The following is an 18,830-nucleotide window of genomic DNA, read 5'->3' on the forward strand; positions in this document are numbered from 1 at the left end:
AAGTGTAACCAAGAAGTGAATACTTTCCAGCGTTTTATCTTTTAAATGACCTGTAAGATTAATCAACATATCAAATAAAATCTCCGAAGTATCCTTTCAAGTATGAAGAAAAGTAAAGGTTAATTAAACAGAACTGTACTTTATGCACAATAAAACAGAAGGAAAACGCTATTCTAAAAGAGAAAAGTACTTCAAACTACATGCAATTATGCAAAACCTAAGTAATCCTTATCTATCTTGATTGCTACAGGAAAACTCCTCCCTGAAACACTGATCACATAGGAAGCAATCTCTGGACAACTCTTCAGAAACTCACGTATTGCCAAAACACAGCGTTTGGAGGTCCCTAGGGCAGGGGGATTTAGGTAAGGACTGCACACTTGGATCAAGCCTCAGGATGTTCTTGTTTTCTCTCCTACAGTGGTGAGTCAGATCAGATCCAATTCGCAGGCTCAGCCTCCCACTGGACAGCAAAAACACTGCTCTCCTTTTGGGTATATATCCCAGCTCCAAAATAAACAGCGAGGGTAGCCAAATTGTGGTCAGAAAACATCTAGAATGAGCTCTCTGGGCCACAAGTCATGAGGCTGTCGCTTCAGACCGTGCTCCCCGATGAACCTTCCTATATGACCTTCTGCATACAGGCAGGTCTCCGCTCTGTCAGACACGGGACGTTTTGCATTCCAGCTAATTGTGAAATTTGGCAATGGACCAGCAGAAAATGACTGTGAAACACAAAAACATCACTTGTAGAGTGAGAATCCAGAAACTGTACAAGCAAAAAGGGTCTGAACTCAACAAATCCAGGCCCAGCTTAGATTATAAACGCCTATCATACAAAAATAAACCAACAAACAAACAAAAAGAAACAAACCCAAAAACATTATCATCCCAACTTGGAGGAAAAATCTGCTATCGGTTCTCTTGGGAAGGGAGCTAAAAGAACACAGACTGACCATACTGCCTTGCACTCAAAAACTGTTTAAAATAACCAACATTTATTGTTGTACCATAAAAGCTGTTACACAAATCACAAGGCAAAGGTGCATAGCTCTTTTAGCAAAGTGAGGTCTCGAAAACCTCCCACAACTTAGGAGTTTGACACCCATCGTGGGAGGCTCCCAGAGCTCTCCATAGTGTTGTTAATCACAGAATCATGATGATTGGATTTTGGAGGCTAAATATCTTTTCTTAAGCTATGCTGCTCCCAGGTAAGAATCCAATTCTAGACATCTCAGACCACGGGATTTCATTCCCAACACACCTGGCAGGCAGAAGGGAGTTGCTTCAGTCTAAATGCACAATCTTGGGCTTTGGTGCACAGAGCAGGTACCTTTTTTGCGTCCACAGACCACACAGAATCTAGTGATTTCTGTAACAGTAAAGGAGAGTCGACGTGTAAACCACAGTGGGCTTCTTTTTTTGAGCGAATGCTCCATGGACTTAATCAGACTCTGGGTTTGTCCATAACAAGTTCAATAGTTGCTATTTGCTCTTAGATCCTCAGCTTCATTAAATGTAAAAGTTTCAGCTTTTGTTAGCAGTTAGTTGTACCTAGATCTATAAAGGCTGCTCTGTATGTCTAAGATGAGACATAAAGCTGAGGTCTTGACCACCTGTGGTCATTAAGGATCCCATGGCATGCTTTAAAAGGCAGACGTGATAGCTTTATTCTCTGGATCAAATTTCCGTCAGAGTAACTAACTCCTCCCAGTCTAAAATTCACTGTTTTATTGTGAGGTACAATATTTTTATTCACTGTTTACAATATTGTGATGGATGGCTAGCTGTTTGACATGTTCTTTGTCAGAAATTACAACATTAAGATTAAATGAAGTGTGTGAGTACACATGTTCTTCTTGTCGGTCACAACATGACACAAAATGAGTCTGTCCCAGACAATATAATAATATAAATACACATACACAGAAACACGTAGCCTGCTTTGAATTCCAAGGCTTTCATACTTACTTGCTGAGGAAATTGCAAATCTGGCAGCTTACAAACCAGAGTCCTCCCTGGTCAGTAGAGAGACAAATCCCACTGGAAAGAGATAATGTTGGCTGCAAGGAGAGGGCCATTCCTCCCATGTCTGGAAGCAAAAAACAGTTTGTAAAAGTATTTTTAATTTACTGCCCTGCTAGATGCAGATCATACACATGACAAAAATAGGAAGGACCATATTTGTCCTGAATGTGCTTTGTGTCCCACAACACAGTATAGCACACGTACAACTTCCTGCTACAATGCTTTGGTTGACTTTTTGGGGATCCTGCTCAAAAGCGAATAGATTCAACCTCAAGACACCTGCTTTTCCAAAACAGGATTAGTGATCCCATCTACCTAGTCTGTGTATCGCAGCCGAGGATCTGTTCTGAGAGGAATGGAGAGAGTATATTGCTTACATCAGTAAATGTGGCAAGTATTCGGACCCCCTGTAATGGTTCCTAACCTACAGAGAAATTATTGTATGTTATCTATTTCATTTATTTGTGCATGGATCAAATGGTTGAAATAAAAGGGAAGCCCATGTAAAAGTCTATGGCAAAATAGAGACCGTAAAAGTATTCAGAGCATCCACCTAATGAAATGTGATACAATAATTTGCAGTTACATTTCTTTTTGTCTCTGAAAGATAAAATGAAAGATGGGCTACTTGTAGCAGAAATTCATGGAAGAAGTTTGGATCTAGTCATGAGTACAGATTTTTCAGTAAAATCTTGCTAAAACTGAGAGGTCAGTGCCTGCTTTTCCATCTGCTTTTGTGGAGAGTAGAACCTAGGTATAACCACTGGAAACAATTTTTCTATAAACTTCAGTTATTTGTAATATAATAATTCTTTGTATGGGCTATAAACTTTTGGTTCTCTTCTTTTCCAAGTTGTATGACTGAAGTAAAACTTGGCAATATTCTGTTTGTTGAAATTAAAAGCCCCAGGTCAGATTCTGATCTCCCATTGGCCTTACACCTGTGAACTTGCTTTGATGGAGTCATTTTTGACTTACTCCAGCATAAGCAATAACAGAATTAGACCTTACATATGCTTTTTATCTAAAGCTGTGTTCCAGATGTGTTTATGTAAGCTGTTTTCAATAAAATGTGTGCATTTTAAAATGTAAATGGATTTTTTCTTTAATTATAACCATATGGACTGTTATTAAATTTTCTTTTTAAAAAGTGCAGATATAACCAGCCCAGCCATACCAAGTGTCACAATGGGTTTGTCTGACCAATGGGACATTCACCCAGTACCCAGACAAATGTGAGAGTTTCAAAGCTGGAAAAGAGGGAAGAATGTGAGATCGTTTCTCAAGCTTAAAAAGAACAAGCTCATCCTTCTGCAATCTCTGCTTTCTTGATTTTCCTCACATTTGGGCATCTCACTCAATTGAGCTAACCATTCTAAGAGGAGTTACGCTTAGGGGTAGTCATCGCTCAGCATGTTCCTTCAAGCTGGCTACTCAATGCTTCTGGGTGCCCTCTTTTCCGTCTTAACTAGAGGTTAACAGCATTGCTAAGTGCCTGACTTCTTAGAAATCTAGCTTTTATGCCTGGGGTTTTATGCCTTGAACTGATTAAGACCTCTAAAGATCAGTGTTACATGGCCTGACTGCTCTCTTAGGGGAATCTGTGCAAATCTGAGAGAGGGAGGCCTGATAAACTTATCCTTCCCTCCCTTGCACAGGAGCCTCCGTGCTGCAGTCATGCTGAGGCTCTGGGAAGGAGAGGTCGGCCAGCTGTGGTGCCCATACCGGGCAGGGGCTTTGTGGAAGCAACCAGCAGAGCTGCCTGAGGGGATGGGACCTCCGAGACTTCGTGGTGCTCATCCCTGGGCAGACCAACCCTCCCTATGGCATCGCCAGCCCCTCAGCACTGAGGGCTGCCTTCCCAGCCCAGACAAGGGCTTGGTTTGCAAGCATAGCAGAGAAGTCAGGACTGATGGATTTTCTACTAAAAAATGTGACTTCTTTGCTGGTGAATAAATGTATTGCTTTTGATGGAGTTTTTAATGTGATCTTTCTGAAATGAAGCATTTCAGGAAGGGAATAGAAAATTCACTTGATTTAAGTTCCATTCATTTCATATCATACCTCTGTGGAAGAATACCTAATATAATTAACTATGATTATGATTTTCCTTAACATATTTAATGTCACAGAATAGAAGTTTTAGCCTACCACTCCTTGAGACTTTTTTAATAAATTAAAATGGATCTGTGTGTCTTCTGTTCTTCAGAAGCTTGAGACAGCTATTTCAAAGTGCAGAGGTATCCTCTGAGGTTGATATTTGCAGTAAAATCTAATAACAATTAGAAGTTTTGGTCAACTCTCTGTTCTGTAGAGGACTTTTTCTTCCTCTGGAGACTAGAAAGCGCAGAGTTTGCTTCCCACCGACAGCTTCTTCACTTCTTAATTCCCATGTTCTGTACAGGTTGCATGTTTATGTTTGGGCTACATCTTCTCCAGCATACACCTGCCCAACTTCAGGGAAGTTCAGTCTACTCAGAGCTGGGCAAGTTTAAAAAGTGCATTTTTCCTGGACTCAGCTACTGTGGGCTCCTGGGTCACATTCTGCTGCATCCCAGGAACATATTTCAAGGGAAAGATGCTAACATAGAACAGCTGTGCTGGATGGAGCAATGAGCTCTACTTTGCTGTTGTGAGAAGAGATGAAGTTTGTCAAAGGGAGAAAACATCTACTCGCTCACCGCCAGGCCCAGACATTTCCCAGACCTTCCCTGGGCTGCAGTCACGGATGCTTGGTTTGACCACACCATGGTGTGCTATGAAGATGTGAACAGTGCATGAGGTGGCTGAGCTGCCCCGTCTGCGTTTTTTTTTTTTTTTTTTTTCATTTTAAAACTTAATAAATCCCCACGTGGCTACAATTGAAAAAAAAAAATCCTATTAATGTTGCCAAAGTGATTCATATCTAAAACAAAAGGTATATTAACCTCCCATCCCCCATCTCTGGTGAACAATAAGATTTTTTTTCCCATTAAATCAGTGAAAAATCATTAAATGGCTTATTACTTCATCAACCCAAACCACCTATTTCTACTTTTTTTTTTTTTTTTTTTTTTAACGACTAGCAAATGAAGTTTATATATCAATGGGTTTACATGCATCAGGAAAGAAAGGGTAGGGCATGTGAATGAGGAATCTAAACAGAGATGCCTTCGTATTTTTATATAATTTTAATAGAGGTAGGTGTTTCTGTCTGGAGACCATATGTTTTGGTACTTTTTAACAATCTGGGTGTATGTTAAGAATATATAAATTGCATGGACTGCTGTGATGTGGGCTCCTCTGTAGTTCTAGGAAGGTGATCTAGATATGAAGAAATGTCCAAAGGAAATGTAATAATCTTGTAGGCACATGAGTCCATTATTTTGATCCCATCCAAGCAGCACTGATTCCATAAAGTCCTGGCATCCCACAGAAGTCAGAACAACTGAATGTGCTTTTTGGAAGCAGGCGTGCAGTGGATTTATCATCAAAAGGCTTAGCCAGGTCAGCGTGGCTGACGGTAGGGAGTAAAAACCTGTGGATGACTTAATAGTGTATGGGGACACTTAAGCTTTTTATCAGCAGATGGGAGTCAGAAATGTCCTTTAGCTCCAGAAGGGATGGATCCAAGAGGGATGCTCTGGGTCTGCTACACTGCTAGGGTTTAATGCAGACAGCAGGGTGGTTTTGATGTCATCCAGTCTAGACAGTGATTAGTTTGCTGCAGAAATGATACCCTTACAACAAAATGCCCCCCTCAGCTGCAGAAAAGAAAAATGAGGCAGCCGCCTTCAAAACTGGCACCATGACTGCCCTGTGGGTAGCATCATCAGGCCCTGTGGGCAGCATCATTATCATCAACCCCGGGGGAGCGGTGCAGCATCCCGTGTGCCTGAGCCCATGCAAGGGCTCCTAAAACCCCACACGCCTCCGTGTATTGCAATGTACAGGGCTGTTGCCAAAACATGAGACCAGCCGGTACATTCATTTTACACAGTGCAAAAATGTTATTAAACTGCACTATACAGATAAGTACTAGAAAAATTGCTAGGTTATTTTTTTTCCACATAAAATTACCCAATTTGCTAGTGTATGTAATTGTAAAGAATGCAAAGCATCCCATTCAAGTGATTAACCTCTTAGTTAATAAAAGCAACAATTGCATGTGTATAAATAATATAATAAAAGGAACATTCATATCAAAGTAATACAGCTCACACTATCCTGTTTCTCTCCTTAATTAGTAAATAATTCATCAAATTCTGCAATGAATTGTGCTCCCACCCACATTTCTTCATCCAATTATCATGAAATAGGAAAGCAGGAGTCTTCCTTCTTTGAAAAGGATGTGATAATGAAAATGTTCAATAGTTCTTCTCAGCCCTCTGCTAGGCTAAATTAGTACTTCCTTGGGCATACTGTCTCCTTTGTTCATTTCTTCCTCGATTCATTACTTTTTTTTTTTAAGTGAAGATCTCTTGTATGTTAAATGTTGTTTTATGATGATGTGCTTTAAAAGATGTGTGTTCATCATGGCTTATTTTCAGCAGACACTGAATGAAATTAATTCTACAGTACAGATGAACGTCAGTGCTTGATTTCCAAAGAGATCCTTCATACTTTAGATTGTATCACACCCACAAAATTAAAAGGATGTTATAAGATACAAAAGAGGATGAAAAAGAAAACGCTCATAAAACTTCAAATGCTAAAATTCAGATTGTCCTTGCCACAATATCTTGTTTAAATAAGATTTTTTATTAGTCGATCACATCTTTTTTTCTTCCATAGGATCTTTGTGCTTGAAAAAAATGAACAACTATATAGTGTTTTCTTTTAGCTATATTCAGTGTGTGGCCTCATGTTTTATGTACTTCACAATACTCAAATCCTGCTCAGAAGACAGAATTCTTCATTTCCTTGTGGACTTTTTTATGATACTCATTGCTACAATATTGGATGGCCTCACACATTAAGGAACTCATTTTCACAACACCAAAATAAAATAAGGAAACACTGTTATCTGTACTTTACAAATGGGGAACAAAGGCACACAGAAACAAAGATCCAAAGTATTCAATAATCTCAGGTACTGAGATATCAAGGATGTGATTCTTCTGCTCCCTTCTTTGGCTGGGCCGTCTACACCATTGCCTCCACCATGGGGAACAGGGCTCAAGGTGACATCAGACCTCAATCCAACCCCTCACTACCAGGAATTTGCCAACTCTGAGAAAATCCTGCTTGGGCTTTGGCTGGATTGAGGCCAGTGGGCCCCAAATCTTGGGGTATGATACTGCTAAAATCCAGTACTTCTGAAGCTGAGCTCTTCACTAGGTTTGGGAGGCTTTGCCTGGTGGACCACCTCTGGCTGGAAAGCTCACTCACATCAAGTATCCAAACATTGTTTAAAGGACTTAAAACACTTCTCCAAGAAAAGGTTATCCAAATTCTAAATTTGGGGAGAACAGCACCCCCACTGTTTTGCTACTGTAGCTTATAAAATGGCTCAGAAGTTTTGATCAAAATTTAATAAAACAGTCAGCACAGGCAAACACCTGGTATTTAAAATCTCAACCAAAATCATGAGGTATAGCAAGTTAATATGCAGCAAAAATGTTTTTATGTTTTAATAGAACTGTATAACACATGAGGCCACCAGCTTTGCTTATTATAAGGTCATTATGGAAACTATATTTAGGGAGTTGTATTGCTATTGTTTTTTATTTTTCCATGTGCACAGGTAAATTTCACTATGGAAATAAAACAATGAAAAAGCGTAAGCTATTGGCCTTTTTGTTGTTGCTTTTTTACCTTTATGTGTAAGCACTCCACTACTTAGTGTATTGTAAGTAACACTTAGTGCATTGTAAAAAAGATTCTTGCAGAATTTATTTTAATTTACCTAATAATGTTATACTCACTGGTATATAACTGGTACTAAAATCAAGTTGTGAAGATTCGGAGTCCTCGGTGTGGTGTGATTTGAACTCAAAAGCTCACAAAAGGATTAAAAGAGGCAGATTGTCCTCTTCACACTCTCTGGAGTGTCAGCTTTATTTTTCCATGCTTTAAAAAGGAATCTCTTAGTGTTATGCTTGCAAGAAAAATCTGGAAAGTACAACCCACCGGTGTCAGTTGCGTCCACCTGAAAAAATATCAGTATATTGTGAACTTCCACATTCACTTCAAAGGGTGCTAAATCAGATGCATATGATTATTTTTTTTTTAAACAAAGTCTTTATTGCTCCTTAAAGCATGGAAGAAATTCCATCCAATTACAAAGATCTGTGCTAGCTACTTTGACTGACTACTCTTTTGGCTAAGCTATTAACCAAGCACAGAGATGCTGAAGTGACAAATGAAAAAAATCAGAAATTCACATTTGAACACATGATTGCAAAGGCAGGCAGCCTCCAAAATATACCCAGGATTACATACATATACATATATATACGTGTACACACTCTCTCGATATATATATACACTGTGTATATATATATATATATATACACACTCTAGGATAAAATAGAAAATCTTATCAATACTGAGATTTCCTTCTGAGAGACAGGAAGTTTTTTTTTTTTTTTTTTTTTTTTTGGGCAAGCAGGATGGGAAGAAGCTCTGTTTTGAGCAGATGATGCAGCTGATATTGCTGTAAAGGCTGTGAGTAGCTTTCCCTGTACTGAAAATATTATACAATTTCTTCAGCAATTATGGTGACACAAGCTGTGGTAGGTGGTACAGGACTTTACCTGTTGTTGTTGTGGTTTTTTTTTTGTTGTTGCTGTTGTTTTTTTCTCTGTTTTATTTTGTTTTCTGTAGGACACATACAAGGATCATTTTCATCATGTCATCACAGGGATGGGCTTCATCTCCTGGGACAAAGGCAGCCTCAATTTTTATGGTTTCATAAATTTCATTTAAGCAGAACCAAACTATTGAAGGGAGCATGGCGTCCTCTTGAGGTAACAACTCTTTAAGCAGAATTAGCCATTTCTCTTTCCCTACATAAAGTGAAATGGCACTGTCAAAACTGAAGCACAAATAAAACGGCATCTTTTAAAATGCCAAATGACACAGCAAAAGGGTTGCTGCATAGCCTTACTATGACAGAGGAGCCTATTAAAGATTATTTTTAATGAACATATGACCTCTCCCTCCCCAAATACTTGGATCTATAACCTAATAAATCAAAGTATTGCTCAACAGACAATAAAAAGCTTTAGTCAAAGGAATTTAAATATGTGTTAATTAGTCAAAAGAGAGAGTATACAGGCTTGTAAACATTGTAGGAGAAAGCTATTAAAACTAGTGAACAGATACTAATTGAAAATATTATACAAGAACTACCGAGTTCATATAAAGTGCATCTCAGTTGATATGAAACTCTGCATATATGCAAATGCCATAGTGAGTAGAGATATTAGGAAAAAAAATCTACATGGAAAGAGTAGTCAAGCATCAGAACAGGCTAGCCAGGGAAGTGGTGGTTCATCCTCCCTGACTGTGTTCAAGACGTGTAGATGAGGTGCTTAGGGACATGGTTTAACAGGTATAGTGTTGAGGGGCTTATGGTTGGACTCCATGATCTTAAAGGCCATTTCCAGCCATAAGGATTCTATGATTACCTTGCATTCTGCTTTGGTGCATGGCTGTGATAAACTGGAAAACATCATCATACGTTGGTTTAATGTGTGTGCTGTGTACCGCAGGTGTGTGAAGTGCCAAACCACAGGGAAAGGGCTGCTGGGCAAAGTTTTCAAGGCAGCTTAGAGGGTCTCCATTAAGTGCCTGAGAAAACTTCCTCTGATTTGGATTTTCTTCTCTTGGGTGTTTTTTTTTAGGGAAAGGGCTATATCAAAACATGATGGTCTTGAGTGAGTACTTGGCTCCTTCCAAGAGACATGTTAACATATGACTGGATTTCTCTACTGTGAAAGCAGGAGCATGAGGGAGTCCATTGGTGTGGACCTACCTGGGACACATACTCAGACCTGAGAGCTCAGAAGTGCTCCTGGGTGCTCTTCAGACTAGACATAGGCAGTTACTAGGGAAAAGCATCTGTTTAACCATGCCTCACTCTCCAAACAATTCCTCTATGGAGCTGAAGGTAATTCTATGGGTGTCTTCTCTTCCCAGTTCACAAAGCTTCTGGATACTTTACTTTCGCTTTGACTGATGGATTCAAAACTATCTCTCCTAGTTAAGGAAGAAGTACAAATAGGCAATCACAATCATTAGTCCTAAACCCACCTCTAGTCATCCCATGACCTTATACAGGCTTTCACTTGCATTGCCTCTGCTTTCACATCCATAAACATCATGTCACAACCCTTATTTATACTTAAGGGACATCCAGACAGGTGGTCAGGCAGCTCCCAAGAGACATGAGCATAACAACTACACACAGAGACATCTGGGTGCCCTTCTAAAGCAGGAATTTACTGAGGTCGTTTCCAAACAGTCCCTTGCTACCGTATAGTAACTTGTTAGCATGTCTGAGACCAAAAGCTCAGATTCTTCTTCACTGAGACATCTGAGTCACACCAGTACCTCCTGTGGTACCAGTAACTCCAGTCAATGTGGAGTTGGTGTACAGACAGCCCCTCCAAAAACAATCTCAGTCTTCTCAGACTTGAAATGCCTCCTAGAAGAGCTATTCTCTTGCTCTTTCCTTTTTCTTGGCTGTAGGAAGCCAGGGATGTCTGCACTCCTAAATTGGTGACTGCATATTATCTAGGCTTAATTACAAATCCTCCCCCTTCCCATTCCACAGCCCTCTCTGCTCAGGAATGACCGAACATTGGTTTCATTGGTTTTATAGCAGCAGTAGCTATTCTACTTCATATGTTTTTATAAAACCTTATACTCTTCCTACAAAGGCAGCTACAGAGTCTCCTAGTCTCACAAGTGCTCACCTGCGTGTTCCTTTCCAGCACAAGGTTTGCTAGTGACTGGGAACACTCACACTGCCTCCCAGTGACTGGAAAGCTCGTGATTTAGTGATGGCCACTGTAATCACCACTTTTGGACAGGCATGTGTGCACATGCACATACACACATAGACATCACGTTTTTGAAATGCCTTTTTTATCAGACAAAACCAAATGGATGAATAAAGAAGGGGACACCACAGCTTTTCCATGACAGTGACTTTGGTAATAAATAGTAATTCTTCTATTTTCCTCAGTGCTGAGATACACATACTGAGGCTCTAGACTAAATAAATGCGAAGGTCAGCTATGGAAGCATGGATGTTACATATATGCATAATTAGAAAACATTGCCTTTTGTTATTTATTTCACTTATTAAATTTGTATGAATTTGAATGAGAAGAAATAGGAAGAATAGTAAGACAAATAAAAAGGGAATGCAGGGCACACTCTCACTGATCCTCTCTTTCTGGACCACATATTGGAAAAGATTCAAATTGCAATGTATAGGAGAAGGAAGGAAGAGCACATTCCATTACTGCTTTTACTATAAAGCATTCAAAGAAGAACAGGTCCAGATCAGAAATTGTTTAGTGGACTGAATTCCTTGGAGATCCATGGGTGTTTGCCCAAGAGAGGTCTGTGTGACCAGGTATCCTGATTGGCATCTTCTTCTTTGATGTCCATCACACTCTCGAGCCAAACTAAGATTTTAATTAGTCCAAAGGATTTACAGTTAAGCTGCAGGACACATATCACTTATTTTAGATGCCTAGCTTAACTAACAGTGGGAATTTTGAGGAAAAGAAAATCCTGGATGATAATACCAGACAATTCAGACCATGACGTTTTTAGATATGACATCATCTGAGAATTAGACAACATGAAGTAACTTGCAAATAAGGTATGGGAATACAACTTTAATTTTTAAAGCTCTTATTTTCACAGATATGTTATAACCATACATCTGACAATGTACTTAGAAACCCTGGGCAATAGGACTTCTATTGTAAGAGATGCCATAGAAATAACGTCAAAAAATGTCCATTATCTTATCATGACAAGGAAAGTAAATGCTGTGTAAGAAGCACACAAAGTGTACATAGTTCTCCATGTAAAATAGGGTATTAGCATATGCATTATGACCAAACTCACTGAAGCAATGAATTTCTGAAGCCTCCCTAGTTATAGAAATCTGCTTCTTCAGTTTTGTGTAGTGTCTCAAAGCCTTGTGTCACAGGGGTCCCCATTGCCTCTGTTTAATTAATCTCCTTTGGTCACAGGAGCCTTGGCCAAATAAGACAAAAGGAGAAAGGAGAGAAAGAAGAGCTTTCTGTTACACCACGGTTCTCCACAACACCTGACCCAGGAACTTCTACAACTAAAATAAAAACAGAGAGAGGGAAAAATATATTCCATAGCATATAATTACTAGATACTTAGGTAGTCCTTCCATTGGAAGACTCAATCAGCTGCTGCATGCTCAATGCTCTTATCAGTTTCCACGAACCGTCCAAGAAAAAGAACAATGAGCTAAAAGCTTTTAGGCAAATAGATGGTTATATTGACCCTCTTCCAAAAACTATTCGTGCTTCTTTCAAGTTGTTCTACAAACAAAACTTCAAGACCATATTGCATACATACTGGGCTACATGCCTGTTGCGGCCTTGTCAGTATTAATTTAGCAGAGGCTTTCTCTGTTCCTTCCAGCTGTTTTGCCATGCACAGGAAAGGGCACTTATTCCTCAAAAAGCAGATGTAGTATCAGCACTTTCCTGTGCTCTACATGTGAGTAGGAGCTTTAATTCCTTCTACCAGAGCCCCCCAAGAGCTGCACTGATAAAAGACTAACAGGAGGTGCTTAGTCAGAGCGTCACAATTTACAGTTTCCCGATGGTATGATTCCTGCAGCCTGAGAATAATACTCACTGTGTGTACATAAGCAATAACATGATGCCTTTACTCAGTTCTCTGTAGGTCACAATTATCTATATACTCAGCATCTCACTAATCTTTCAGTTATTGTATCTAGCATCCTTGTAAGAGATGCCTTGTAAGAGATTCCTCATCAGATACCTTTTAACGTCTTATCACAAGCAGGTGCGGAGGGCTTGCAGGAGGAATGTTTATTTAACAATTTCTTCAGTAGCAGATTATTATTTTGATTCAAAGTTATGCAGCAACAGAAGAACATAACAATGGACTGCAAAAGCACGATTTAGCAACGAGGAAGGATTTGGACCTCATATGTCTCTTGTACCTGCTGCTAATATGCCTATGTGAGTCAGAAGCAGGTAGCAGTTAGTTGATGCCAGTGCTTCTTTGTACACTGTTCACATTCCATTGCATCATGTCACATTTGATATAGCATAATGCAATGCGACTAATTTAATCAGATGTGAAGTGCACTACAGCAACATGTCAAGTCAGAAATTTTGAAGGAAAAAAAAAAAAAAAAAAAGCAGGTGGGGAAAAAAAGGCTTTTTGCCAATCCATGGTTGGATTATTTTTCTCAGCTGGAGGGCTTCATTTTCTGAGCTTGGGCTTTTCTATTTCTGACCTTCCAGCCAAGGGCATGTGACAAGAGGCTTGTATTTCCCAAAGGCAGTGACACAGTCTATTAGGTCATATGAGCTGGATCATCAGGCATTTGTTCACCCCAACTTCTTGCCTTGCCCAGCCCCACCTCCCCCAGCAGTAACTCCTGAAATAATACCCTTGACTTTGACAGATCAGGAATTGAAAGAAGCATTTTATTTCTGAACACGTACGTAGTGGAGGAGCCCGGAAACGAAGCAAGCTTGCTATGGCCTGGTGCTAGTCATTTAATAAGTCTGCATTCAATTAGCTACTTCTCAATTATGACAAGGAGAAAACATAAGATATTACCAGTACAGATTTGTTTCCAACCTAGGGTTTGCACTGCTTTCTTTCAAAACATGATGTTTATGCTTATAATCATAGACATCAAAACATCTAGTGTCCACAAGAAGTTTGTCAAGCTTCGAGTACATTTTAGTACATTTAGTAAACATACACTTTGGATTGTCTCTTGTACAGAGAGACGGTCTGTGGGTCTGTGTACAGAGACTGCCATTCACAGATGTTCATAATTTTGCTTTTCCAAAGACAAAGTGACACTTGTTTTAAAAATCAGATGTGCCTTTCCTTGGCTAATTCTTTATTTCAGAGCTGCCTTCTCTCTTTGTACAGCACCTAAGACTTGGAAGGCATTGCAGAAAATCATTTACCTCCTCTTCTGTTTAAGACTGTTTTTTTCAGTTATGTCATGGTCCCCAAAGAGTCATAAAGGGGGCTCAGAGGAGTCCACAAAGTACTAGAAAAAAAGTTAAGCAATACTTAAGATAGTGCAGATCTAGAGTACTTGGAACTGGGGCTGTATAAAGGTTGGATAATCTGGAAGGAGGACTGCACTTTTACAAAAATTGGGAAACATAGCTATAATGAAAAAAGCACCTGCTCTAGTGAGCACCTGCACAGAACGGTGAGATTGAAAAAAAAAAAAAAGAAAAACTTTATAATAAAATAGGCTTACATATTGCAGGGCAGTCATAGAAAAAAAAAAAAAAAAGACTATTTATTTCAGTCCTTTCTTACCAGGCACAGCTTTGGGGAGCTCTCCCCAGCCCATTTCATGAAGCTGTAGGATGTTGTTGCTGCAGCTTGGAGGCTTTGCTGATTACAGATGAGTAGATGCTGTGCTGGCTCCTCCTCCCATGGGTCTTTTCCTTCTTCTAGCTTCGGCATCCCCACCATGGCTGTAGAGTTACCTTCTTGTGGTCTCTATCTAGGAGGAGAGAAAGGAGGATCTCTTGCAGCAAGGTAGGCAATAAGATAAGTTACTGTTCTTCTTTGAAGATGGCTGTTGGTGTTGACTCAGTTTTGTGGTTGTCTGTAAGGTATGAGGAGAAGAATGTGGCTTTTTGTAGTTCTTGGAACTGGATTCCCACTGTCCTATAAGACTGGTAACTTTCTGATTGACTCCCTGCTCATTAATTGTAGGTGGTCCTCAAAAAATGGTTCCTCAAGCTGACCGTCAGGGCAACCAGAGAAGTTTCAGCGCCTCTGGAGAGGAGGATGTTGTGCCAGATGGTCGAGAGCAGCCACGTGCTACACAGCAGCCAGCTACAGGTGGTGGGAGAAGATGCAGGCGTCTGACTTCAGTGTGGGAAGGAAAAGACAGACTCAGGGCCTCACAAGGTGATCAGCAAGAAGGGGACTGAAATATTGCATGGCAGGAGGCTGGGAGTTTAATCTGTTTGCAACTGCAGTTGGGTACTGAAGCCTCTGTGGGGTATACAGGGCACAGAGATAGCAAGTCAGCTTCTTCATGCACCTGTACTTGTCTTCTGGGATTACAGAGGGTCGGACTGTGCAAAGAGGGGACAGGGCTTCATGGTTCTTGCTCTAGTCTCTTGAAACTGAACCCCTCGGGAGTCTTATCCATGTGCAAATGTGTTCCTCAGTTCAAACAGGGGCTTAGGAATACGAAAGCTCCAAGTAACACCTCACAGGTTGTTTTGCCCTGTATTCTTGGAGTAGCACAAATGTCCTTGTGTTGCTTGGTGCCTTAAAACAACAACAACAAAACCCTTGTTTTACAAAGTGAACAGACTGATTAGGTATATGTTCTTTGAATACTGATGCGCTTTCTTTGCTGTGAAATATGCTCATTTTTGAAAGTAGAGTCAAGGCACTCTTAAGACAACATCAATGCTGGCTGTCTGAATAGGTTTATTTTTTAATCTCAGAAAAATAGGATTATTTTGCCATGGTGCAGACTGGGTTTGTAGCTTGCCTGAAACAAAGGGCTCTACAGGCTTTGCACCTATTCAACGTGACTTGGAGTCATAGAAAGTGCTGTATATCTATTTCCTGCCAGACAGTGTAGCTTGTTCTAGTGAGCTCAAAGGCTTCTGTGTAGCAAGGCTACAAGAGATACAACTACAAGATGTTGTAAGTGTCCTACATTAAACTGGAAAGACTAGCAGCCTGCTAAGAATAAAAATAGATAGTATGCACTGAAAATCCATTTCCAAAGTACATAAGAGCCTTACAGATGTTGAACATGTTTTATTGCAAAGTAGCAATCATCTCGGTCAAGCTGTGGGAGACTCCAAACACCTCTCTGTGTTTGCTTGCCAGGGCAGTTGTAATTCACACAGCCTTTGAGCAGCTTTTGTTGTATTAGAAAAACTTGTTTAGGAGGATGCTGCTAGACCTTTCATAAAGAGCATGTAAAGACTGACTGGATATATTTCAAGTATAGCTACTAGGAAAAGGGTGAATTTTGGCGGGGAGAGAGGGAGTAAAGAAATAGAAACCAAGGGTTGCTTTAACCATTGGAAAGGGGACAGGAGTAAATCAAATGAGTCGATTTACTCCTGCACAGAAGGTAAAATGAAGCATCAAGGCTCACAGAAGACTTGTGCTTTACCCTCCTGGGAGAGTTTTTATGGTCTATCTAGTCTTCTAGGTTCTGTGTTCTGTTTTAGTCTTCTGTTTTCAGACCTAGTTAAATCACAAGCTAAATGGATTGCAGGAATATTATAGTAGTTTTGATGGAGTTGTAGAGCCCTGAAATCCCAGAGGCTTAATGACAAATCTAGTTCAAGGTCCAGGCTCCCAGGGCCTGATCTTTCTCTGCCCTTACTAGTGAGATAGGAAGGACTGCCTCTGTAACAGCAGAGGTCACTGGATGCAATACAGTGTGATCTTTAATTCCTTACAGATTTGGCTTTCTGACCTTGGACAAATTGCGTTAATCTTGTGGTTACTAATTCACTTCCTTGAAGACTTTCAGTTGTGGGGGGGTGGAATGATAACAGTACTTGGTGATTAATATTAAAGGAGATGCAAGTTTTTCCTGGAATGTGGTTGTTTGATGGGTTTGTTGATCTACTTGGTCAATGGTTTTTTTTTTTTTTTTTTTTCCCTCCCCCTCCCCCCTTAGTTTACAGGTTGAGGGGGCCCATTGCAGGTACGGCAGTGCACCCCATGAGTGAAGGCTCTTCAGGACTGTCCAGAATCCCCATGCTGGTGGTAAATGGAAAGACTGTGAAAATGTTGCCAAAGTCTATTGCTCTTTGGGCAGACCAAGAGCCATCCCGATGCTGGGTCAGAGACTGTACCAACCCAGTCTGCTCAGCTGAAAGAGATCATCATGGCCTCAGCAGTGACCTGTTGCAGTGGAGCCTCCCAGATGAGGAAGAGACCTCAAGCTCCCTGGTAACACAGGAATCCCTTTCCATGAGTGAAGGCTATGATCACACTGCCTGGGACTCTGAAGCAACCAGCTCTCAGGTAGCCGATAGCAGTGATAGCACTCCCAGGAGTTTTGCAGAGGAGTTTTCATTGGCTCCTCTAAATGCCCTAAGAAAATACTCTGCTCAGAGTTTTGACCAGCAGGTAGAGAACTTCTTTAAAAACTTCTGAGGTTCCAAATTCCATACAGATGTGCTGAAGCAGAATGAGTTAATGTGAATGCCCATCTTCATGTGCATAGTTCATGGTCATACTGACTTCAGGCTGTAGTAAAGCCAGGTAGGGTCAAATAGGGTAAAGCCAGTATAATGCTCTTGTACTGAAAGACAGCTAGAAAGACAAAATTGGAACTAAAACACCACCTTCATATGACTTGCCATCTTCTTTGGGAGTCTAAAAACCTGTAATAATCAGAAGGCATTAAATGTGGAAAACGTCTTTCAATCTAAGCCAAAATAATAACTATTTCTTTTGCAGTTTTAGGGGTATACCGAGAAATATGTTTATGTTTTTGTCTCTCTCTCAGCAGTAGAGTTTAGTAACTTCAAGGATATTTGAAAGTCAAAACCCTCATATGTGCCAGTATTTCCTTTTGCTAACTGCTTTAATTTGCTCCATAGAGGCCTAGAGGGTAGGGTCTCTCTTTATTCTTTTGGATCTACATCTACAAATTCTACTCCACTGTATATATTTGACTATTCATATGTAAGCAGCTACCAAGATAATGTGAGACAGCTTGGGCACATCCTATTAAAAGAAGGGGGGAGGGAAAAAAGCTCTAGCTATCATTAATGTATTATATGAGAATTAAAAAAAAAAAAAGTTTTCATTGGTTGATCTTAGGATTTTTCCCTTTCTCTGTTAGTTTGTAGGTAAACACAAATTAAGATTTGGATTACTGACTGGAAATTCTTCTCTGTTTATTCAGTAGGTGGAATTTAGAAATGTAGCCTAGCCTAATACTAGGATTCCAAGGTGTGATAACTGAGGAGCAGGTACTTTGGGAACCTAAACAGTCCTGTCATGCTGTTTGGAAATGCATCTTAATGATAGGGTTTAGCTATGCTGACAGGATAGAACTTTTGAAAATGAACGGTCTTTAAATAAGATTCCCCATATATTTTCTCCATTCTTATTTAATAAATTAAACTTTTAAAGCAAGGTTCTCTTTCCCCTAGTGCTGTATTTTTCTTTTTCCTTGTAGGTAGCTGAATACATAAGTTTCAATGTTCCTTATTTGGTAAAGGTACCCTGGATTATAATCTTTTGTTTGCTTAATAATTTCAAGTATTGTACCATATTGTGTTTTATGTGGATAAAATTCTGCAAGCAAAAAAAAAAAACAAAAAAAACCAACAAAACAGTCTTCTGTTTTTGTGTGTTTGAGGAATACGAACTGGAACAAAGTGGTTGTGGCTGTTGTCTCTAGTCTTGCCATTACGCAGGTCCGGGCAGATGGGCTCGCTCGTCTAGGAGCAGTGCCACTGCAAGGCGGGGGGAAAAAAGGGACTCTTTATGTCACAAGCAGTCTGACAGAACCTAACATCCTCGTCCACCATGACAATGAACAGTAGGTTTAACTTTAAATGTATGGTTAG

General features: G+C 40.0%; 1 protein-coding gene across 1 annotated transcript; it reads left to right on the forward strand.

Annotated features, from left to right (window-relative positions):
• The first annotated feature begins 14,766 nt into the window (after window positions 1-14,766).
• On the forward strand, window positions 14,767-18,449 carry LOC112944085. The gene is made up of 3 exons (XM_026035441.1): window positions 14,767-14,790; window positions 14,971-15,168; window positions 16,922-18,449. The coding sequence occupies exons 2-3, from the start codon at window positions 14,985-14,987 to the stop codon at window positions 17,401-17,403; spliced, it is 666 nt and encodes a 221-aa protein (XP_025891226.1). The 5' UTR covers window positions 14,767-14,790; window positions 14,971-14,984; the 3' UTR covers window positions 17,404-18,449.
• Window positions 18,450-18,830: the final 381 nt, after the last annotated feature.

The sequence above is a fragment of the Nothoprocta perdicaria genome, unplaced genomic scaffold, assembly GCF_003342845.1.
Source record: "Nothoprocta perdicaria isolate Ctin4 unplaced genomic scaffold, notPer1 scaffold_16, whole genome shotgun sequence".
Lineage (NCBI taxonomy): Eukaryota > Metazoa > Chordata > Aves > Tinamiformes > Tinamidae > Nothoprocta > Nothoprocta perdicaria.